The 23,288-nt window shown below is 44.1% G+C and overlaps 1 protein-coding gene across 1 annotated transcript in view; it reads right to left on the reverse strand.

Moving 5' to 3' along the window:
• LOC139231492 (potassium/sodium hyperpolarization-activated cyclic nucleotide-gated channel 1-like) overlaps positions 1 to 23,288 on the reverse strand; it is a 347,416-nt gene that overhangs the window by 58,103 nt on the left and 266,025 nt on the right. The window contains exon 7 of the mRNA XM_070862514.1: positions 14,250 to 14,414. Coding sequence (XP_070718615.1) covers positions 14,250 to 14,414 — 165 coding nt within the window. The remainder of the gene's footprint in view (positions 1 to 14,249; positions 14,415 to 23,288) is intronic.

The raw sequence follows: 23,288 nt of genomic DNA on the forward strand, positions 1-23,288 counted from the left end.
GGAGATGAGGAAAAGTGGAGGACAGAGAAACCCAAGGCAAAGAACAAAGAGGGCCATTGTACAGCAAAATTCTAAAAGGACAAAGGGTGTTGAAAAAACAAGCCTGAAGGCTTTGTGTCTTAATGCAAGGAGTATCCGCAATAAGGTGGATGAATTAACTGTGCAAATAGATGTTAACAAATATGATGTGATTGTGATTAGGAGACGTGGCTCCAGGATGATCAGGGCTGGGAACTCAACATCCAGGGGTATTGAACATTCAGGAAGGATAGAATAAAAGGAAAAGGAGGTGGGGTAGCATTGCTGGTTAAGGAGGAGATTAAGGCAATAGTTAGGAAAGACATTAGCTTGGATGATGTGGAATCTATATGGGTAGAGCTGCAGAAACCAAAGGGCAAAAAACATTAGTGGGAGTTTTGTACAGACCTCCAAACAGTAGTAGTGATGTTGGGGAGGGCTTCAAACAGGAAATTAGGGGTGCATGCAATAAAGGTGCAGCAGTTATAATGGGTGACTTTAATATGCACATAGATTGGGCTAACCAAACTGGAAGCAATACGGTGGAGGAAGATTTCCTGGAGTGCATAAGGGATGGTTTTTTAGACCAATATGTCGAGAACCAACGAGGGGGGAGGCCATCTTCGACTGGGTGTTGTGTAATGAGAGAGGATTAATTAGCAATCTCGTTTTGCGAGGCCCCTTGGGGAAGAGTGACCATAATATGGTGGAATTCTGCATTAGGATGGAGAATGAAACAGTTAATTCAGAGACCATGGTCCAGAACTTAAAAAAGGCTAACTTTGAAGGTATGAGGCGTGAATTGGCTAGGATAGATTGGCGAATGATACTTAAGGGGTTGACTGTGGATGGGCAATGGCAGACATTTAGAGAACTCATGGATGAACAACAACAATTGTACATTCCTGTCTGGCGTAAAAATAAAAAAGGGAAGGTGGCTCAACCGTGGCTATCAAGGGAAATCAGGGATAGTATTAAAGCCAAGGAAGTGGCATACAAATTGGCCAGAAATAGCAGTGAACCCGGAGACTGGGAGAAATTTAGAACTCAGCAGAGGAGGACAAAGGGTTTGATTGGGGCAGGGAAAATGGAGTACGTGAAGAAGCTTGCAGGGAACATTAAGACGGATTGCAAAAGTTTCTATAGATATGTAAAGAGAAAAAGGTTAGTAAAAACAAACGTAGGTCCCCTGCAGTCAGAATCAGGGGAAGTCATAACGGGGAACAAAGAAATGGCAGACCAATTAAACAAGTACTTTGGTTCGGTATTCACGAAGGAGGACATTAACAACCTTCCGGATATAAGAGGGGTCAGAGGGTCTAGTAAGGAGGAGGAACTGAGAGAAATCCTTATTAGTCGGGAAATTGTGTTGGGGAAATTGATGGGATTGAAGGCCGATAAATCCCCAGGGCCTGATGGACTGCATCCCAGAGTACTTAAGGAGGTGGCCTTGGAAATAGCGGATGCATTGACAGTCATTTTCCAACATTCCATTGACTCTGGATCAGTTCCTATCGAGTGGAGGGTAGCCAATGTAACCCCACTTTTTAAAAAAGGAGGGAAGAGAGAAAACAGGGAATTATAGACCGGTCAGCCTGACATCGGTAGTGGGTAAAATGATGGAATCAATTATTAAGGATGTCATAGCAGCGCATTTGGAAAGAGGTGACATGATAGGTCCAAGTCAGCATGGATTTGTGAAAGGGAAATCATGCTTGACAAATCTTCTGGAATTTTTTGAGGATGTTTCCAGTAGAGTGGACAGGGGAGAACCAGTTGATGTGGTATATTTGGACTTTCAGAAGGCTTTCGACAAGGTCCCACACAAAAGATTAATGTGCAAAGTTAAAGCACATGGGATTGGGGGTAGTGTGCTGACATGGATTGAGAACTGGTTGTCAGACAGGAAGCAAAGAGTAGGAGTAAATGGGTACTTTTCAGAATGGCAGGCGGTGACTAGTGGGGTACCGCAAGGTTCTTTGCTGAGGCCCCAGCTGTTTACACTGTACATTTATGATTTAGACGAGGGGATTAAATGTAGTATCTCCAAATTTGCGGATGACACTAAGTTAGGTGGCAGTGTGAGCTGCAAAGAGGATGCTATGAGGCTGCAGAGCGACTTGGATAGATTAGGTGAGTGGGCAAATTCATGGCAGATGAAGTATAATGTGGATACCCCCTTTGGTGGTAAAAACAGAGAGACAGACTATTATCTGAATGATGACAGATTAGGAAAAAGGGAGGTGCAACGAGACCTGGGTGTCATGATACATCAGTCATTGAAGGTTGGCATGCAGGTACAGCAGGCGGTTAAGAAAGCAAATGGCATGTTGGCCTTCATAGCGAGGGGATTTGAGTATAGGGGCAGGGAGGTGTTGCTACAGTTGTACAGGGCTTTGGTGAGGCCACACCTGGAGTATTGTGTACAGTTTTTGTCTCCTAACCTGAGGAAGGACATTCTTTCTATTGAGGGAGTGCAGCGAAGGTTCACCAGACTGATTCCCGGGATGGTGGGACTGACCTATCAAGAAAGACTGGATCAACTGGGCTTGTATTCACTGGAGTTCAGAAGAATGAGAGGGGACCTCATGGAAACGTTTAAAATTCTGATGGGTTTAGACAGGTTAGATGCAGGAAGAATGTTCCCAATGTTGGGGAAGTCCAGAACCAGGGGTCACAGTCTAAGGATAAGGGGTAAGCCATTTAGGACCGAGATGAGGAGGAACTTCTTCACCCAGAGAGTGGTGAACCTGTGGAATTCTCTACCACAGAAAGTTGTTGAGGCCAATTCACTAAATATATTCAAAAAGGAGTTAGATGTAGTCCTTACTACTAAGGGGATCAAGGGGTATGGTGAGAAAGCAGGAATGGGGTACTGAAGTTGCATGTTCAGCCATGAACTCATTGAATGGCGCTGCAGGCTAGAAGGGCCGAATGGCCTACTCCTGCACCTATTTTCTATGTTTCTATGTTTCTATAGCCAAGCCCACGCCATATCTCAATGGTATGGGCAAGGGATTGTTGGTCTGTCTTTAGACAGGAGTTGGTGCAGCAGCACACAGCATTTTCTGCCTCTTTTACATACAGCATAGCACCTCAAACATCACTACAGTCCTGCAAAATGGATTTACAGAAATGCAGAATACTATGGGATGAGTGGCATTTTTATGGTCCTCTGCAGGGGAGACCCAAAGCAATGAGGGAACAAGCATCGAATAAAGACTGTGACTGGCACACCTAATGCCGTGTACAACCAGTTACACAAGTCAATCACTGCTGGATAATCTGCAAGATCATTTGAAAAGACCAGTGAAAATGGGGTTCACCCAAGTCAGAGATTCATATAGATTGCTATCAAGGTTCACTAGCTGGGCTGCCCAGCACCGGGGGCCCGGCAGAAGTTAAATTGGTAGCTTACTCTCAATGGAGCCACATATCCTCCCACTCAGGTAAGAACCTTCAAGAAGTAATGAAGTTCCTGAAAATAGCAGCCACTGATTTGTCAGATACAACACCCGCTGTTACTCAGGTATCTTATAACTCTGCATGCAGAGGTTCAAGGCCATGACTAAATCCAAAAGGGCAGTTGCACTCCAAAAAAGAATTTTTAAAAAACCTGCATTTATATAATGCCTTTCATATTATCAGGATGTCCCAACATGCTTCACAGTCAATGAATGATCTTTTCAAGTGTAGTCGCTGTTGTTTTGTAGGTAAATAAAGCAGCCAATTTGCACACAGCAAGTTCCCACAAACAGAAATGACATAAGTTAGTCTGTTTCTAAAGGTGAATGATTGACCAATAAACATCGGTAATGACATCAGGAGAACTCCCCTGCTGTTCTTCAAATAATGTCATGGGATCTTTTACATCCACCTAAATAGGCAGATATGGCTTTAGTTCAACACCTCATAAGAACATAGGTATCTCTAACAATGTTGCACTCCCTCAGTACTGCACTGCAGCAACCTTTCACCACAACTGCTTCTCCCACTTAGGGAGTATTCTGACACATCAGGTCATGAACTCCTTAATGGGGCTTAAAAGTCATAGACGTTTTCGGCACAGAACATAAGAGCATAAGAAATAGGAGCAGGAGTAGGCCATTTGGCCTCTCGAGCCTGCTCCATCATTCAATATCATGGCTGATCTGATCTAGGCCTCAACTCTACTTCCCTGACCGCTCCCCATAACTCTTGACTCCCTTATCATTCAAAAATCTGTCTGTCTCCACCTTAAATATATTCAATTGCCCAGCCTCCAGCCCTTCACCTCAGGAATCAACGTGGTAAATGGACGGCCCCTTATTCTGAGACTGTGTCCCCTTGTTTAGTTTCCCTTATGAGTGGAAATATCCTCCCTGCATCCACCTTGTTGAGCCCCCTCAATCTTCTGAGCTCCAATGAGGAGAGGCCTAATCTACTCAACTTATCTTCATAAGTCAACCCCCTCATCTCCGGAATCAACCTCGTGAACCTTCTCTGAACAGCCTCCACTGTAAGTATATCCTTCCTTAAATACAGAGACCAAAACTGTACGCAGTACTCCAGGTGTAGCCTCACCAATAATCTGTACAGTTGTAGCAGGACTTCTCTGCTTTTATACTCTATCCTCCTTGCAATAAAGGCCAACATTCCATTTGCCTTCCTAATTACTTGCTGTACCTGCATGCTAACTTTTTAGGTTTCATGTACAAGGATCCAAAGATCCCTCTGTACCTCAGCATTTTGTAATCTCTACCCCCATTTAAATAATAATTTGCTTTTTTATTTTTCCTACCAAAGTGGGTAACCTCACATTTTCTCACATTATACTTCGTCTGCCAAATTTTTGCGCTCTCACTAAGCCTATCTATATCCCTTTGCAGATTCTTTGCATCCTCCTCATAACTTGCTTTCTCCCTATCTTTGTATCATCAACAAATTTGGCTACATTACACTCGGTCCTTTCATCCAAGTCATTAATATAGATTGTAAATAGTTGAGGCCCCAGCATTGATCTCTGTGGCACCCCACAAGTTAGTTTGCCAACCTGCAAATTACTCATTTATCCCGACTTTCTGTTTTCTGTTAGTTAGCCAATCCTTTATCCATAATATTACCCTCAAGCCTATGAGCTCTTATCTTGTGCAGTAACCTTTTATGTGGCACCTTATTGAATGCCTTCTGGAAATCCAAATACACAACATCTACTGGTTCCCCCTTATCCACCCAATCGTTACATCCTCAAAGAACTCCAAAAAATTTGTCAAGCATGATTTCCTTTTCATAAAACCATGCGGACTCTGCCTGACTGTATTAAGATTGTCTGCATGTCCTGCTACTATTTCCTTAATAATGGACTCCAGCATTTTCCCAATGACAGATGATAGGCTAACTGGTCTATAGTTTCCTGCTTTCTGTTTCCCTCCTTTCTTAAATAAGCAGTTTTCCAATCTGCTGGGACCTCTCCAGAATCCAGGGAATTTTGGTAGATTACCATCAATGCATCCACTATCTCTTCTGTTAAGACGTTAGGATGAAGGAGGCTATTCGTTCCATTGTGTTTGTAACACCTCTTTATTAGATCAATCCAAACCTAATCCCACTGTCTGTTCCGTACTCTTCCCTCAGCCCTGTATCTGCTTCTCCTTCAAATATTAGCACATTTTCCCTTAAAAGATTTAAAGGTCTCATCCTCAATCACTCCCTCTGTTAAATCTTTCTTTGGTTAACAACCTTCTGTGCAAACAAATTTTACCTGCCATCACTGATTCACAACCAGAATAAATAATCTTTCGCTATTCAGCCTATCAAAATTCTTAATATTTTTAAAAACCTTTATTAAATCTCCTTATAGCCTTTTCTGCTTCAAATCTCTCCTTGGAACTATAATTCCCATAAAAACGATTTGCATTTATATAGCACCTTCCTGATCTTGGTACATCCCAAAACACTTCATAGTCAATTAAGTACTTAAAAAAAAAGTGTAATCACTGTTGTAATGTAGGAATGTAGAAAATGCTTTGCAGCCAATTTTGCGCAGAGCAAGCTCTCACAAATAGCAATGAAATAAATGACCAGGTAATCTGCTTTAAATATTGGTTGAGTGACAAATGTTGGTCAGGACATTGGAGAACTCCCCTGCTCATCTTCGAATAGTGCTTTGGGATGTTTTACGTCCACCTGAAAGGGCAGATGTGGCCTTGGTTAAATGTCTCATCTGAAAGACGGTAGCTCCAATCATGCAGCTCTCCCTCAGTACTACACTGAAGTACCAGCCTGTATTATGTGCTTAAGTCTCCAGTGGGACCAATAATTTTGGTCAATGTATACTGTATGCTCTCTATGGTTTTAATGTCCTTTCCAAAAGTACATAGCATTTCGACTGTGGCCTACTCAATATTTTGTATAAATATTTTGTATTCTAAACGCATATTTATAAAATTTTAAATTCTATTGGCTTTTTTTATGGCTTTATCTACCTGCACTACCATTTTCAGGGATATATCTGAACACTAGTTCCCTACGTTCATCTCTACCCTTTAGTATCTTTCCATTCGGTGTATATTCTCATTCCTTATTTTATTCCATTTGAAACTCCTCAGATAATGAAGCAGTCCATGCCCGCATGCAGCAAGACCTGGATAACATTCAGGCTTGGGCTGATAAGTAGGAAATAACATTCGCACCATACAAGTGGCAGGCATTGATTGTCTCCAATAAGAGAGAGTTTAACCACCTGCCCTTGACATTCAATGGCATTACCGAATTCCCCATCGTCAACATCCATTAACCTGAAACTTAACTGGACCAGCCACATAAATACTGTGGCTACAAGGGTGGCAAGTAACTCACCTCCTGACTCCCCAAAGCCTTTCCATCATCTACAAGGCACAAGTCAGGAATGTGATGCAATGCTCTCCACTTGCCTGGATGAGTGCAGCTCCAACAACATTCAAGAACTCAACATCATCCAGGACAAAGCAGCCCGCTTGATTGGCACCCCATCCACCTCCTTAAACATTCACTCCCTCCACCACCGATGCACCATAGCTGTAATGTGTACCATCTACATGATGCATTGCAGCAACTCGCCAAGGCTTCTTCAAAAGCACGTCCCAAACCTGCAACATCTTCTGCCTAAAACACAAGAGCAGCAGGTGCATGGGAACACCATCACCTGCAAGTTCCCCTCCGAATCACACACCATCCTGACTTGGAAATATTCTTTCAACTTTGCTGGGTCAAAATCCTGGAACTCCCACCCTAAGAGCACTTTGGGAGTATCTTCACCACAAGGACTGCAGCGGTTCAAGAAGGTGGCTCACCACCACCTACTGAAGGGCAATTAGAGATGGGAAGCAAATGCTGGCTTTGCCAGCGATGGCCACATTCCATGAACAAATGAAAGAGAAATTAACTTACACTTATCCACATTAAATAGCATCTGCTACCTGTCTGCCCATTATAACTTGTCTATGTCTTCCTGAAGTCTTTTATAGTGCTGCTCACTGTGTGCCAAACTACCTTTGTGTTATCAGCAAATTTTGAGGTCTTCTCTATACTCAAAAGATAGACCAGCATTGACTTCTGGAATACACCACTTCCAATCCTCCTCCAGTCCGAACAACTTCCACCGACGCAAACTCTTTGTTTTTTTGTCATCAACCAACTTTATATCCTTGCCGCTAATTTTCTCTTATTCCATACACCTCAATTTTTCTAACAAATCTCTTGGGTAGTTTTAACTTTCGTCAGTGGCGTAATAGGGTCGATATCGGATTGGTCGGCCATTATACATATTTACCTGATTTTTTTTCCATTGGCTTCAATGTAAAGGATAATCAAATGAGGTGTATAATGGCTGGCCAATCCAAAACCTCCTATTTTGCACCACCGCCAAAAGTTAAAATGACCCCCATTGAATGCTTTCTGTAAATCCATATATACACATTTAGTGCACTCCCTTTATGTATGCACTTCTTCAAAAAACATCTACTTTGCCAAACACAACTTTGTTGCAGGGAGGCCTCTCTTAGGGTGCTACGAAGTCGTCTCTTTAGCTCTAAGTATTCAGTTGCTCACCCGGCCTAGCACCCTAAGCTAAGTGTGGAATGCTTCCCTTAGTGCTCCACTGTCAGGACGCAGCTGCTGAATATTTTGACTGCCAACGCAAACCATTTCCCCGTACTAAATGAATCAACTGCCCGTCATTTACATCTCAAAAAACCGTCAACCTAATTTCCAGCCCAAGGTCTTGTTGAAAGTAAAAATATAATGGCCTTACTTAATGCACCATAAGCCAAAGGTCTTCCATCATCCCAACTTTGTTTTTTTAATTTGTTTTTCAGATGGCGGCAACACTGGGAAAGCAACATTGATTGATATCGATAGTTGTCTTGAGAACATGCTGGGCTGTATTTTTGGTCCTCCGACGCCCCTATTAGTGCCTCAGAGGTGTGACAGTAAGCAGTTCCGGGCGGGCGGCCAGCTCCCAGCGTCCTGCCGCGACATTAGATGCTGGTTTCGATGGGGCGCGGAGCATTTCTGCCCAAAAGTGGTGAGCCGGTGTGCAACGCCCCGGTTGCGACACCGGCTCGATTTTTGGCTGCTGCCCGACCCATAGCATTCTGTAGAGCACCCTGTTGGGAACATCTGTGGAAGCTGGTGTTCCAAGCTGCAGCGGCTGCAATGAGGTAAGTACTGTCAACCTCAGGTAATGTGATTGTTTTGTTAGTTTTTTTTTGCGATTTATATTGTGGCGGCATGAGTTATTTATTGGGAATGCTTTTGGTGTTTTTTTTACCAGGTTTCCCCCCCACCCCCACCCGAGTCCTCTCTTATGGCGCTGCGAGGCCGGTTCTTTAGCTCGAGATTTTCGCTTGCTCAGTTGGCCTAGCGCCCTAAAAGGTGTGCAACGCCTCCGTTCGGGTCCGATCCAAACTCTGATAACTTTTGCGGTGGCAGATGCAATCAATTTGCCGGTGCAAAATTTACCGCTCTGCCCGGGACAACACCGCATCAGAGGCACGACTGAATTTCTCCCCCTGAAAATCAACCATATCATGTGGGACTGGAACCAGATCGGGTAAGGGAGCAGGTTCCCTACACTAAAGGACATTAGTGAACCAGTTAGGCTTTTAAGAGAATCTTTCATTTATTGGTGATAGCTCACAATTTACCAGACTTAATACCTTTGGTTTGCTTCTGCGGATACACAATCAAGCTACCTCTATTCTGTGCACAAATAGTTCCTTAACCCCAACCTCAGGTGAGCATCCACTCCTGCATCCATGTGACATTTCAAATTTGCATATCCTTGAGTTTTTGTTGTTAACCAAAGGTATTAAGGTACATGGAGTTAGGTCACAGATCAGCCATGATCTCATTGAATGGCGGAATAGGTTCGAGGGGCTAAATGGCCTCCTCCTGTTCCTTTGTGTTCTCTAAGTGAGAAAGCTAATTTGCTGATTTTCGCTGAATTGTTGATAGTTTTCTGCTGTACAGCTGTATCCACTGCAGCAAGCTAAACTGGAATGCTAAAGTAGCTAATAACTACCTTAGATTCTTTAAACTGCGTCATCTAGCGTAAACCTCCAGCAGTGAGATTGTAATCCAAATGTTCGTGGGGCCGAAATTCAGCGCTGCCAGAAAGCTGGCGGACCTACCTTTCCCTTCAAGTATTTTTTCATCGGGATCATTGAGGTAGCCTTTTCGTCGATTTTCGGGACTCTGCCTTTTTTTTAAAGTTGGACTGGAAGTCGATCATAGTGGGGGCGGAAGTGAAGCATTAAGGCAGGCTGAGGGGCGGAGGTTGGGGTGGGATTGGGACTCCGCCAGTCACAGCGCATGTGCGTCACCACGCTCTCTCCTCTCCGCTAAAGGGGAGAGAATCCGGCATTTTTTATCTTCGCCCACTGGGCCACCAGGGAGGCTTTTGGCCGGGGTGCCAGACTGCCTGTTGGCGGCCCGGCCGAACCCGTGGGCACTATTTTGCCGCCCGATCAGGATGTTGGCCGACAAAAATAAAGACATGGTAGCCGCAGCAGTGGGCCCTCCCGTTGAAGGGCCGCCACACTGCGCACAGTGAAAAAGTGCATCGACAGAGAAAGCTGTCAGGGGCACGGCACGATGGGGGAACAATTTTTTGCAGTGAATATGGGGCGCAGAATTCTGCAGGTGAGGGAGAGCGGTGGTGCGTGCTTTTATGACACGCTTGCGGCGGTCTTCAGCAGCGGGGCGGAAGTGGGGACAGGTCAAAAAATCCCCGACCTGAATTTGTGTCAGGGCGGCCAGTTGACCACAAAGCTGCGGCCACAGGATTCCGCTGCATGGCTGCCACAAACAGGCAGTAATGGGTCTTTCTGAGACCCTGAATTTCGGCCCACTCATTTGTAATTACAGCCTGACTTCTCTTTCCCAATGACTTAAAGAACCAGTGAGGCAAAACATGGTGTCAGAAGTTTAATGGTTCTGCACAAAGTCAGAGAAGAGAAGGCTGAAAGAAACAAATTGTAATTCACTGAGTCTGGGATCTTGCTAAAGCAAACGCAGCAAAACGTAATTTACTTCAGAGCATGAAATCTGATCTTTGTTGCCTTTCGGCTGCAGAAAGCACTGAAAAATTGCATTTAACTATTTTCTTAACCACTAAATGCAACAGAAGTTGGGGAGAATTAAGAAATAAATTGCAGGTTGTGATAAGCAGAGTGAAAGGACCAGAAGCCTGCAGCTATGGAATAAGTAAGCTCTCTAGATGACTGAGAAATCAAGATAAAAGACTTACCTCAGCTTGGAAGCACAAGAAAGAAGAACTGTAGTTATATATTAAATTTGCAGTGACTGACAGATGAGAAATGCAAGTTAAAATGTTTTTGCACCTCATACGAACTTGGTAGATAGTAATAGGTACTAAGCAATTTACGAGGGTTTAAAACATCTATAGGTGTGCCATTCTGACAATTACATCGGGATCGCACCCGCTGTGGCATTCTGCCACTAACACTGCCAAAGCTCACAGAGTTGGGATCTCCAGGAGTGGGCATTCAGCAGTGTTGGGAGGTATCACTGAAGACTCGAGAGGAAACTGACTATCCCAGGAAGGGGGTCACATACCCCCAACCCCAGAAAGGGCAGATTGGGGCCAATTGGCCACTTGTGTGAAAATAACTGCCCACCCTGATGTTTGGGGCCTCCAGAATTACACCAGGTCCCACTGAGCCCACGGAAGGAAAAACTCCCAGCATATGGAGTCCAAGGCCCGGCCTCTCTGCCACAAGGGACCGAGTTTGGAGCAGATGGAGCAGTCGGCAGCTCAGAACTACAAATGAGTTGGAGATCAAGTATGTGGGAGGAACAAAGGCAGATGCAATTCAAAAGTGCCAAGTATAAAGTACTGCACATATGAAGGAAAATTGGTGACAGAAGTACTCTATGCTGTTGAAATGCTAAGGAAGAAGTTGAAAGAGATCTAGGAATTTAGTAGACTTGGTGCTCAACATGTCCAACCACCGTGAATTAGCAATCAATAAAGCAAATAGAATGCTGAACTATATAGCAAAACCAGCCGATATTAGTTGAGATAGTCATGCTCAAACTGTATAGTCCTCTGGTCAAACCACACCTTGAGTACAGTCAAGTTCTGGTCATCGAGAAACGGGAAAAACCTTCAAATCTTAAAGGAAGTTCAGAGAAGGCTGATCTTAGCACCAGAGGACTGAAGTCTGAGAAAAGATTGGAATAACTTAGGTTGTTTAGTGGATACAGGTTCAAATAATTAAAAAACAAATTTCATACTGATATCAGTAAGTTCTTTTTCAAAGTGACCAACTGAAAGTGATAAATAGACTTCGAGATGAATGGTGAAGGCGAAAACCTTGGAATAATTTAAGAAGCAATTGGATACCGGGACCAAATGTAATATATCCAAGTTTGCTGATGATACAAAGCTAGGTGGGAATGTAAGTTATGAGGAGGATGCAAAGAGTCTTCAAGAGGATATAGACAGGCAAAGTGAATGGGCAAAACATGGCAAATGGAATATAATGTGGAGAAATGTGAAGTTATCCACTTTGGTAAGAAAAATAGAAAAGCATAATTTTTAAATGGTATGAGATTGGAAAATGTTGGGTGTTCAGAGGGACCTGTGTTCCCTTGTACATAAATCACTGAAAGTTAACATGCAGGTACAGCAAGCAATTAAGATTGGTAAGCAATTGGTATGTTTTCCTTTTGATTGACTCCATTGTATAATGGGCAGATGATCTGATATTACTCATTGTACATCTCCTGTAAAGTGGTATGTTCTGACCAACTTGTTTCTTCTTTGATGGTAATGACTAGCTGATCATTTGATTACTATTCAAATTGTTGAGAAATAGCCTCTTGGATTAACTTGGAGTAACACAACAGCAGGTACTAAAATTTTTAAAATTCTAAATTTAACAGTCAATTTGCAAGACATGGAATATCAGATAATGGTAGCAAAAATCCTGAGCCTAAGACTCTGATGGTGCAAGTCAGGAGTGGAGGAGTGGAGTGGTTGGAATTTGGAGTGGGAGCTGGTTTTGTCGAGCCTCTGTTATTTTCTTTTAACGTTGAGAATTTCTAGTGGAAAGGGGCAGTTGCTTCTTATGCCCACCTACTTAATAAAATTAACAGTGTGATGTACCTTGCCAAAAGTCCCACCAGTTCTTGTGGCCAGGGGCAAATACTTGCTGTATGAACTAGGAAGTGGCCAGCTAATGCTGGTTTTATAATGGCAATTGATCACAGAGCGATCGACTGCAATAAGAAAATATTAACCCCCGAACAGGTGCAGCAAGGTGCAGCTCCAACATTCCTGCCGAGAGAGTAAGCACTAAGAGGCTCACTACTATAAAACAGGAGAGTTAACCTTCTCTCAAATATTATGCTTTTGACATTTCTGAGAACTCAACTGTTACCCTGTGAAATCGTGACGCGTTTTCTCATTTTGAATGCACACAGAGAGCAAACTGCCGCTACCCCACTTGCCCAGTGTTTCACTATCAGTCAAACCGTTCCCTGCACTGATCCAAGAACTTAGAACACAAGTACTAATTGCGTTCTATGTTTTGATAGGAGTTTCTGAATAACTACCTCTTGTTCTGTGAAACATATGAAGGTAAATGTTCTTGTTGAGCACAACTGGTGACTGGAGCACAGATTGGAAATATGGACATACTCCTGATGAATGGCGCTCACAATTTTCCATTGGGTTAGAAAATTATGGAGGCTGCAAATGGATAGAAAATAATGGGGATCACGAATTGGACACATGCCCAAACTCCCAACACGCATTCCTGTCACACCATATTTTAGCACTGGAAACACAAGACACAACAACTTACCATACTGTTCATGCAGAAAATCCCAATTACATAGACGGACATACTCAGTGTAAACAACGCAACATTTTCAGTAAAATTATTTTAAAAAATATAGGGTTAACAGTAAAAGGCAAATCAAAGAGGAACAAATAAGCATAAGAAATGTAAGCTGAGACATTAATGAAAATACCTGAGGAAGCAAATGTTGGAAACTTAAGTTAGGATTATGAATGATGTAGCAATTTATAAGATTTCGGATTAAGAAAGAGAATGGCAACTTGAGTTATTAATTTATTGTTGGTAATCAATCATCTCGAATATTCTAGAATAGGGAATTCTTTTAGAACTTAGGCAACTACTATTTGATTAGTTACAGTGATTGTGTACAATGGAGTTGCTTTGAGTTCGAGCAGACAACAAAGTATTAAACAGTAAAACCTCCTCCACCTGCACTGCACTGCACACCCTTTATGAAATGGCGCTGAACACTCTCCTCTTCTGTGCAACTGCAAAGCGAGAGGGAAGCCATCCAAAGAATAACTGAGACTTTTCTAGAGCTTACAGGCCAGGGGAAGGGAGGGTGTGAAGTTGAAACAAAAAATTAAATTTAACTCAGAGATTTTTAATATTTCTCAACATTGAAAATGTCTTCAAAAATCTTTCTCTACCATGATACATGGAATTAAAAATTAAAGCCACTACCTTTTCCGAAACATTTTGTTCTCAAGCAGCATGGAGGCTGCTGAATATTAATTACAAAATTGGCACAGAGGGAAAATGTAATTTGTCTGCTGTTATCTTTATTTCTGCTTTTAAGTGACTCATTTGCATACGATAGATTGCAACAGTTTACCTACAGTTACTGTTGGTGCAATAGCAGCACAAATTCAATGAACATACCAATTCTGTTCAGCCTGTCGATTGCCACAGTTTCAAATGCTCTTCGCATCATTGGGTATTGTTCCAGCACTTCGTTGAAATGGTCCACAGAGAGAGAGTAGAGTCGACAGTAGGTGTCAGCTTTCACACTGGCAGTGCGTCGGCCTTTTGTTAGTAAGCAGATTTCTAGAGAGGGAGACATAGGAAATAGAAATTCAGTGAGAGATCGAATCTGTCGGGAACAGTAACATTATTATTTCAATCCAACAACAATGCAACAAGTTGAGCTGGAGGATCAGATCAAGGAGTTATTTACTGCTCCAGTAATCTTTTGGGGGTGGAGGGAGGGGCTAAAGGTTGATAGAAAATGTTTCTTTCTGAAATGGGTAGTGGGTAAATTTCAATTGCTGCAAGAGAGCCTCATAACAAGGGAGACAGTGCGTTGCTATAATTGGTCTTGGTGTCCCATGGGGAAATATCAGGTGAGGCTCACACCTAATTGCTACCAGAGTCCTTGCTGGAAAACTTACATGTTTGGATGCCAAATAAGGAAATGTTAAAATTGGCTGTGATATCTCAAAGCTCAAATGGCCCACTGACACTGACTGCCTTGGCTCACACAAAAAAAACGGTTACTTGGGTGAGATAGCGGAGAGCTGCCAATGTTCATAGAAGTGTAATCTAACACAAGACACCTTCCTCAGAATAGGTGAGATAATAGGAAAAAAATGAAAAATTATCAATAAGGTGGAGAAAATATTTTGAATGTTATTTGGGTCCTATATCGAGCTAGATGCACGCAGGGTAAACTGCACAACTTACGATACTTTCATTTCTTTGAATGAGACCATCTTTCCTCTTAGGTGAATGTAAAAGATCCCATTGCACTACTCATAGAACAACAGGGAAGTTCTGGCCAATTTGTATTCCTCAACCAACATCACTAAAACAGAATATCGAGTCATTATCTCATTGCTGTTTGTGGGACTTTGCTGTGCACTAATTGGCTGCTGCTGCTGCTACGTTTCCCTACATTACAACAGTGATTACACTTCAAAAGGACTTAATTGGCTGTGAAGCGCTTTGGGACACTGAGAGGTCATGAAAGGCTCTATATAAATGCAAGTTGTTTCTTCCTCGTGTAATTCACAAGCTGGATCACTTAAGTCACCTTAAATTGGTTGCAGAGGACAGATATTCTGTCATTGTACAAAAGGTGACTTGATATTTAGAAGCTGCAACAATCATTTTAATAACACAGTGTATGGAGAATATTTGGTAGCAGGAATGCTCTACACTTGCTATTCGTGAATGTACATCAATGATCTAAAGCTCTGAATGTTGACTAAGACTGACAAATTAGTGGCAGCTTGTGAGCTAAAAGTTTTCAATGCCCAAGTAGACAAAACAGGCAACCAGAATCCCTTCATTCATGCCCAAAGTAACCAAGGTTGGTCATCATAGGCATCCTCAAAACGAGGATGACTTGCTTCCACGCCAAAAAAAGGATGAGTTCTATTGTGTTCAGAATAACTCCACAAAACTATGTTGTAAGCTCAAACCATTGTGACCTTGGTCTCGTTAATGTAACTCCAAAGTGAGGAAGCAGCATGGTGGATTGCCTTTTATACCTCCTTGCCAGGGTGCACAGGTGACCCTTAGGTCTCCCACAGGTGTGCCCCCTGGTGGCAAGTCTTATCATTGGTGAGGTTTGCATATATAACATCACTCCGCCCCAAAGTCTGATGTACAAGTTATTTACAGGTTGAGGCGATCTGGCGCTACGCGTTCCCGGGTCGATCGCCTGAGATGAAGTCCTGGCATGGGTGAGTTGGTCGGATCATTGCTGCATGGCAGTACAGCTGGTCTGATTGGACTGTCGGGCATGGTGGGTTCATCCTCTTGGTTGACAGCGAGGTCAATTGCTGGTTGGGTGTGTGTTGGTGGATCATAGATGGTAAAGTCTTCTTCAAACTGTTCTTGGTTGTCAGTGAACCGCAGTTTGGTCTGATCCAAGTACTTTCTGCACGTTTGCCCATTCAACAGTTTAACAACAAACACTCTATTCCCCTCCTTGGCTAAACAGTGCCAGCAATCTATTTGGGACCATGAGCGTAGTTAAGAACAAACACAGGATCATTAACCTCAATGTCACGTGATACAGCCGCGCGATCGTAGTACACGTTATGCCGGTGCCGCCGGGTTTCTACGTGATCATTGAGATCCGGGTGGACAAAGCAGAGCCTGGATTTCAGTGCTCTCTTCAGTAACAATTCTGCAGGGGGAACCCCGGTGAGCGAGAGGGGGCACGTCCGGTAGCTGAGCAGGACCCGCGATAACCAGGTTTGCAACGAGCCGTCCGTTACGCGTTTCAAGCTCTGCTTGATGGTTTGGACAACCCGTTCCGCTTGACCATTGGATGCGGGCTTAAATGGGGCAGACCTGACATGCTTAATGCCATTGCGGGTCATGAACTCGTTGAATTCCAAGCTGGTGAAACATGGTCCATTGTCATTAACAAGCACGTTGGGCAAACCATGGGTGGCGAACATGGCCCGGAGGCTTTCAATGGTGACAGTGGACATACATGATGACATTATAATACATTCAATCCATTTAGAGTAAGCGTCCACTGCTACGAGAAACATCTTTCCCAGAAAAAGGCCAGCAAAATCTACGTGGACCCTGGACCACGGTTTGTAGGGCCATGACCACAGGCTCAGTGGGGCCTCCATGAGTGCGTTGCCCAACTGTGAGCAAGTGTTGCATTGGTGTACGCATGCCTCCAATTCGGAATCAATGCCGGGCCACCAAACATGTGACCTGGTGATAGCCTTCATCATGACGATGCCTGGGTGGGTACTGTGTAGGTCATGTATAAACGTTTCCCTGCCTTTTTTTGTCAAAACCAAGCGATTCTCCCAAAGGAGACAATCCGCTTGGATGGACAATTCATCCTTACGTCGGTGGAAGGGCTTAATTTCATCTTGCATTTCCCTGGGAACCGCCGACCAGCTCCCATTAAGGATGCAGCTTTTTACTAGTGATAGCGCAGGGTCTTGGCTGGTCCAGGTCCTGATCTGGCGAGTTGTGATGGATGACCCCTGGCTCTCAAAAGCATCCATTACCAGAAAAAAGTCTGCAGGTTGCGCCATTTCCATCCTGGTGGTGGGCAATGGTAGCCGACTGAGGGCGTCAGCGCAGTTCTCAGTGTCTGGTCTGTGGCGGATTACATAGTCATACGCAGACAATGTTAGTGCCCATCTTTGGATGCGGGACGAAGCATTGGTGTTGATTGGTGTTTGCTTTTTGAGAGCAGTGAAGTAGGCAGTTTGTGGAGACCAAATAGATATTGGTGCATTTTCTTAACCCCGTATACACATGCTAACGCTTCTTTCTCAGCCATACTACAGCTCCTTCAGCCTTGGATAAACCGGTTGCAGTCTGCCTGACACATTTGCTTGCAGTAACACACAACCGACCCTGTACGACGACGCATCACAAGCTAGTACTAAACGTTTACATGGGTCATACAATACAAGTAACTTGTTAGAGCAAGGCTGTCTCTTGAGATTTACCCCAAACCCAGCCGTCACCCTTGCGTAGCAATAAATGCAAGGGTTCCAGCAAAGTGCTCAACCCCAGTAGAAAGTTACCAAAATAGTTAGAAATTCGACCTCTGGCGCCAGGAAAACACACTTGGAGTGTTTCAGCCTGAGCCCCACTCTGTCCAGTCATTTTAGAACCTCTTCCAGGTTATGCAAATGTTCGGTGGTGTTGCGACCAATGATCAAGATGTCGTCTTGGAACACCACGGTGCATGGAACCGATTTCAGCAGACTCTCGATGTTCCTCTGGAAGATGGTCGCAGCCGAGCGAATCCCAAAGGGGCATCTGTGGTACACGAACAGTCCTTTGTGTGTGTTGTCGCACGGCAATTTCTTTGACGGTTCAGCCAGCTCCTGTGTCATGTAAACAGAGGTTAGATCTAGCTTGGTGAACGACTTTCCCCCTGCTAGCGTTGCGAATAGGTCCTCCACTTTGGTAGCGGGTACTGGTCCTGTAACCAGACTCGGTTGATCGTTACCTTGTAGTCCCTGCAGATTCTGACTGTCCCATCACTCTTTAGTACTGGCATGATTGGACTGGCCCACTCGTTGAACTCGACTGGTGATATGAATCCCTCTCGTTGAAGTCTGTCCATCTCGATCTCGACTTTCTCTCGCATCATATATGGGACTGCTCAGGCCTTGTGATGAATGGCCCATGCCTCAGGAACAAGATGGATCTAAACCTTGGCGCCTGTGAAGTTGCCGATGCCTGGCTCAAATAATGCCGGTAATTTGTTTAGCACCTGGGTGCACGGGGCGTCATCCACCGAAGACAGCGCTTTGATGTCGTCCCAGTTCCATCGGATCTGTCCTGGCTAGCTTCTGCCGAATAGCGTTGGGCCATCGTCTGGTACAATCCATAGTGGTAAATCATGCACCATTCCGTCGTACGATACTTTCACTGCTGCACTGCCGATAATAGGTATAAGTTCTTTGGTGTAAGTGCGCAGCATAGTGTGAATCGGGCTCAGTTTTGGTCTCTGTGCCTTGTTGCCCCAGAGTTTCACAAAAGCCTTCTGGCTCATGATTGATTGACTCGCCCCCGTGTCCAATTCCATGGAGACTGGAATGCCATTAAGTTTAACTTTTAATATTATTGGAGGGCTTTTGGTGGTGAAGGTGTGTACCCCATACACTCCTATTCATCCTCGGGTTGAGTTGCCTCTCCTGCTCGTTCAGCGTGATCTGCGCTGGATCAGTCGTAAGTCACCCTCGGCCTAGCCTCTGCAGACGTGTAGGCCCTGCCATCTACAGTTCTGCCTGCTGAAGGCATTACTTTATGCACAATACTTGCCGGTGAGCTTCGATGCTGTGAAGATATCTGTTTCGTGTGGTCGCTCGTGGATATGAAAGCCTGGGCTATCGTGATGGCCTTGTTCAGATCAAGGGATTCAGTAGACAGCAGTTTGGGAAGAATGACCTCGTGGCCGATTCCAAGCACGAAAAAGTCCCGCAACATTCCCCCTAAAGATCTGCAAATTCGCACTGTCCCGCAAGGTGTCTTAGGTCGTCGATAAAGCTCGCCACGTTCTGGCCCTCGGAGCGTTGGTGCATGTAAAAGCGATACCTGGCCATTAGGATGCTCTCCTTCGGCTTGAGGTGCTCCCGAACCAGCGTGCGCAGCTCTGTTCAAGTCTCGTCCGTTGGTTTGATCGCGGTGCCAGCAAATTTTTGACAAGGCCATATATCGAATACCCACAACGGTGAGGAGAATCGCCCTGCGCTTGACCGCCGTCTCAGCCGTGTTAACAAGTTCACAGATGTTTCAATGAAGGACCTAATATTCCAGGTCCTGAACTGCATGCTGAGGGGTGGAAGATGCCTGTGCGTGGATTTTTTTGACGTGTGGTGGCCATTGCACACCAGCTGCCACACGGGCTTGACAGAGCTAGGTCTTGGTCCAGTAGCAAACATAGAAAATAGATGCAGGAGTAGGCCATTCGGCCCTTCGAGCCTGCACCACCATTCAATAAGATCATGGCTGATTATTCTCCTCAGTACCCCTTTCCTACTTTCTCTCCATACACCTTGATCCCTTTAGCCGTCAGGGCCATATCTAACTCCCTCTTGAATATATCCAATGAACTGGCATCAACAACTCTCTGCGGTAGAGAATTCCACAGGTTAAAAGCTATCTGAGTGAAGAAGATTCTCCTCATCTCGATCCTAAGTGGCTTACCCCTTATCCTTAGAAAGTGACCCCTGGTTCTGGACTTCCCCAACATCGGGAAAATTCTTCCTGCATCTAACCTGTCCAATCCTGTCAGAATTTTATATGTTTCCATGAGATCCCCTCTCATTCTTCTATACTCCAGTGAATACAGGCCCAGTCGATCCAGTCTTTCCTCATATGTCAGTCCTGCCATCCCGGGAATCAGTCTGGTGAACCTTCGCTGCACTCCCCCAATAGCAAGAACGTCTTTCCTCAGATTAGACCAAAACTGAACACAATATTCCAGGTGAGGCCTCATCAAGGTCCTGTACAACTGCATTAAGACCTCCCTGCTCCTATACTCAAATCCCCTAGCTATGAAGGCTAACATGCCATTTGCCTTCTTCACCGTCTGCTGTACCTGCATGCCAACTTTCAACGACTGATGTACCATGACACCCATGGTTGCACCTCCCCTTTTCCTAATTTGCCGCCATTCAGATAATATTCTGCCTTCATGTTTTTGCTATCAAAGTGGATAACTTCACATTTATCCACATTATACTGCATCTGCCATGCATTTGTCCACTCACCTAACCTGTCCAAATCACCCTGCAGCTCACACTGCCACCCAGCTTAGTGTCATCTGCAAACTTGGAGATATTACTTCCTTCATCTAAATCATTGATATTTATTGTAAATAGCTGGGGTCCCAGCATTGAGCCCTGCGGCACCCCACTAGTTACTGCCTGCCATTCTGAGAAGGACCCGTTATCCCGACTCTCTGCATCCTGTCTGCCAACCAGTTCTCTATCCACGTCAATACATTACTCCCAATAGCATGTGCTTTAATTTTGCACACCAATCTCATGTGTGGGACCTTGTCAAAAGCCTTTTGACAGTCCAAATACACCACATCCACTGGTTCTTCCTTGTCCACTCTACTAGTTACATCCTCAAAAAATTATTTAAGATTTGTCAAGCATCATAAATCCATGCTGACTTGGACCGATCCTGTCACTGCTTTCCAAATGCGCTGCTATTACATGTCTAATAATTGATTCCAACATTTTCCCCACTACGATGTCAGGCTAACTGGTCTATAATTCCCCGTTTTCTCTCTCCCTTCTTTTTTAAAAAGTGGTGTTACATTAGCTACCCACCAGTCCATAGGAACTGATCCAGAGTCGATAGAATGTTGGAAAATGATCACCATCGCATCCACTATTTCTGGGGCCACTTCATTAAGTACTCTGGGATGCAGACTATCAGGCCCTGGGGATTTATCAGCCTTCAATCCCATCAATTTTCATAACACAATTTCCTGACTAATAAGGATTTCCTTCAGTTCCTCCTTCTCACTAGACCCTCGGTCCCCGTGTATTTCTGGAAGGTTATTTGTATCTTCCTTCGTGAAGAGAGAACCAAAGTATTTGTTCAATTGATCTGCCATTTCTTTGCTCCCCATTATAAATTCACCTGATTCTGACTGCAAGGGACCTACGTTTGTCTTCACTAATCATTTTCTCTTCACATATCTATCGAAGCTTTTACAGTCAGTTTTTATGTTCCCAGCACACTTCCTCTCATACTCTATAGTTCCCCCTCCTAATTAAACCCTTTATCCTCCTCTGCTGAATTCTAAATTTCTCCCAGTCTCAGGTTTGCTGCATTTTTTTGCCAATTTATATGCCTCTTCCTTGGATTTAACACTATCCCTAATTTCCCTTGTTAGCCACAGTTGAGCGACGTTCCCTGTTTTATTTTTACTCCAGACAGGGATGTATAATTGTTGAAGTTCACCAATGTGATCTTTAAATGTCTGCCACTGCCTATCCACTGTCAATCCTTTAAGTATCATTCGCCAGTCTATTCTAGACAATTCAGGTCTTACACCATCGAAGTTATCTTTCCTGGTGCAGCAGGAAGGGATTCAAATTCCTGGGGCATTGGAACCGGTTCTGGGGGAGGTGGGACGAGTACAAACCGGACGGTCTGCACCTGGGCAGGACTGGAACCAATGTCCTAGGGGGGGTGTTTGCTCGTGCTGTTGGGGAGGAGTTAAACTAATATGGCAGGGGGATGGGAACCAATGCAGGGAGACAGAGGGAAACAAAAAGGAGATAAAAACAAAAGACAGAAAGGAGATGAGTAAAAGTGGAGGGCAGAGAAACCCAAGGCAAAATGCAAAAAGGGCCACTGAATTTTAAGGGGCTGCAGGAGGGTCAAAACTAAAAATCATGGTTTAAAAACCAGGATTAAAACACTCTACCTAAATGCACGCAGCATTCGAAATAAAGTAAATGAGTTGACGGCACAAATCATTACAAATGGGTATGATTTGGTGGCCATTACAGAAACATGGTTGCAGGGTGGCCAAGACTGGGAATTAAACATACAGGGGTATCTGACGATTCGGAAAGATAGACAAGAAGGGAAAGGAGGTGGGGTAGCTCTGTTAATAAAGGATGATATCAGGGCAGTTGTGAGAGACGATATTGGCTCTAATGAACAAAATGTTGAATCATTGTGGGTGGAGATTAGAGATAGTAAGGGGAAAAAGTCACTGTTGGGCATAGTTTATAGACCCTTAATAATAACTTCACAGTGGGGCGGGCAATAATCAAGGGAATAATGGAGGCATGTGAAAAAGGAACGGCAGTAGTCATGGGGGATTTTAACCTAAATATCGATTGGTCAAATCAAATCACACGGGGTAGCCTGGAGGAGGAATTCATAGAATGCATACAGGATTGTTTCTTAGAACAGTATGTAACAGAACCTACAAGGGAGCAAGCTATCTTAGATCTGGTCCTGTGTAATGAGACAGGAAAAATAAACGATCTCCTTGTAAAAGATCCTCTCAGAATGAGTGATCACAGTGTGGTTGAATTTGTAATCCAGATTGAGGGTGAGGAAGTTGTGCCAGAAACGAGCGTACTATGCTTAAACAAAGGGGACTACAGTGGGATGAGGGCAGAGTTGGCTAAAGTAGACTGGAAACACAGACTAAACGGTGACACAATTGAGGAACAGCGGAGGACTTTTAAGCAGCTCTTTCATAATGTGCAACAAAAATATATTCTAGTGAAAAAGAAGGGCGGTAAGAGAAGGGATAACCAGCCGTTGATAACCAAGGAAATAAAGGAGAGTATCAAATCAAAGACAAATGCGTATAAGGTGGCCAAGGTTAGTGGGAAACTAGAGGATTGGGAAAATTTTAAACAACAGCAAAGAATGACTAAAAAAGCAATAAAGAAAGGAAAGATAGATTTCGAAGGTAAACTTGCGCAAAAC

The sequence above is a fragment of the Pristiophorus japonicus genome, chromosome 2, assembly GCF_044704955.1.
Source record: "Pristiophorus japonicus isolate sPriJap1 chromosome 2, sPriJap1.hap1, whole genome shotgun sequence".
Classification (NCBI taxonomy): Eukaryota; Metazoa; Chordata; class Chondrichthyes; family Pristiophoridae; genus Pristiophorus; species Pristiophorus japonicus.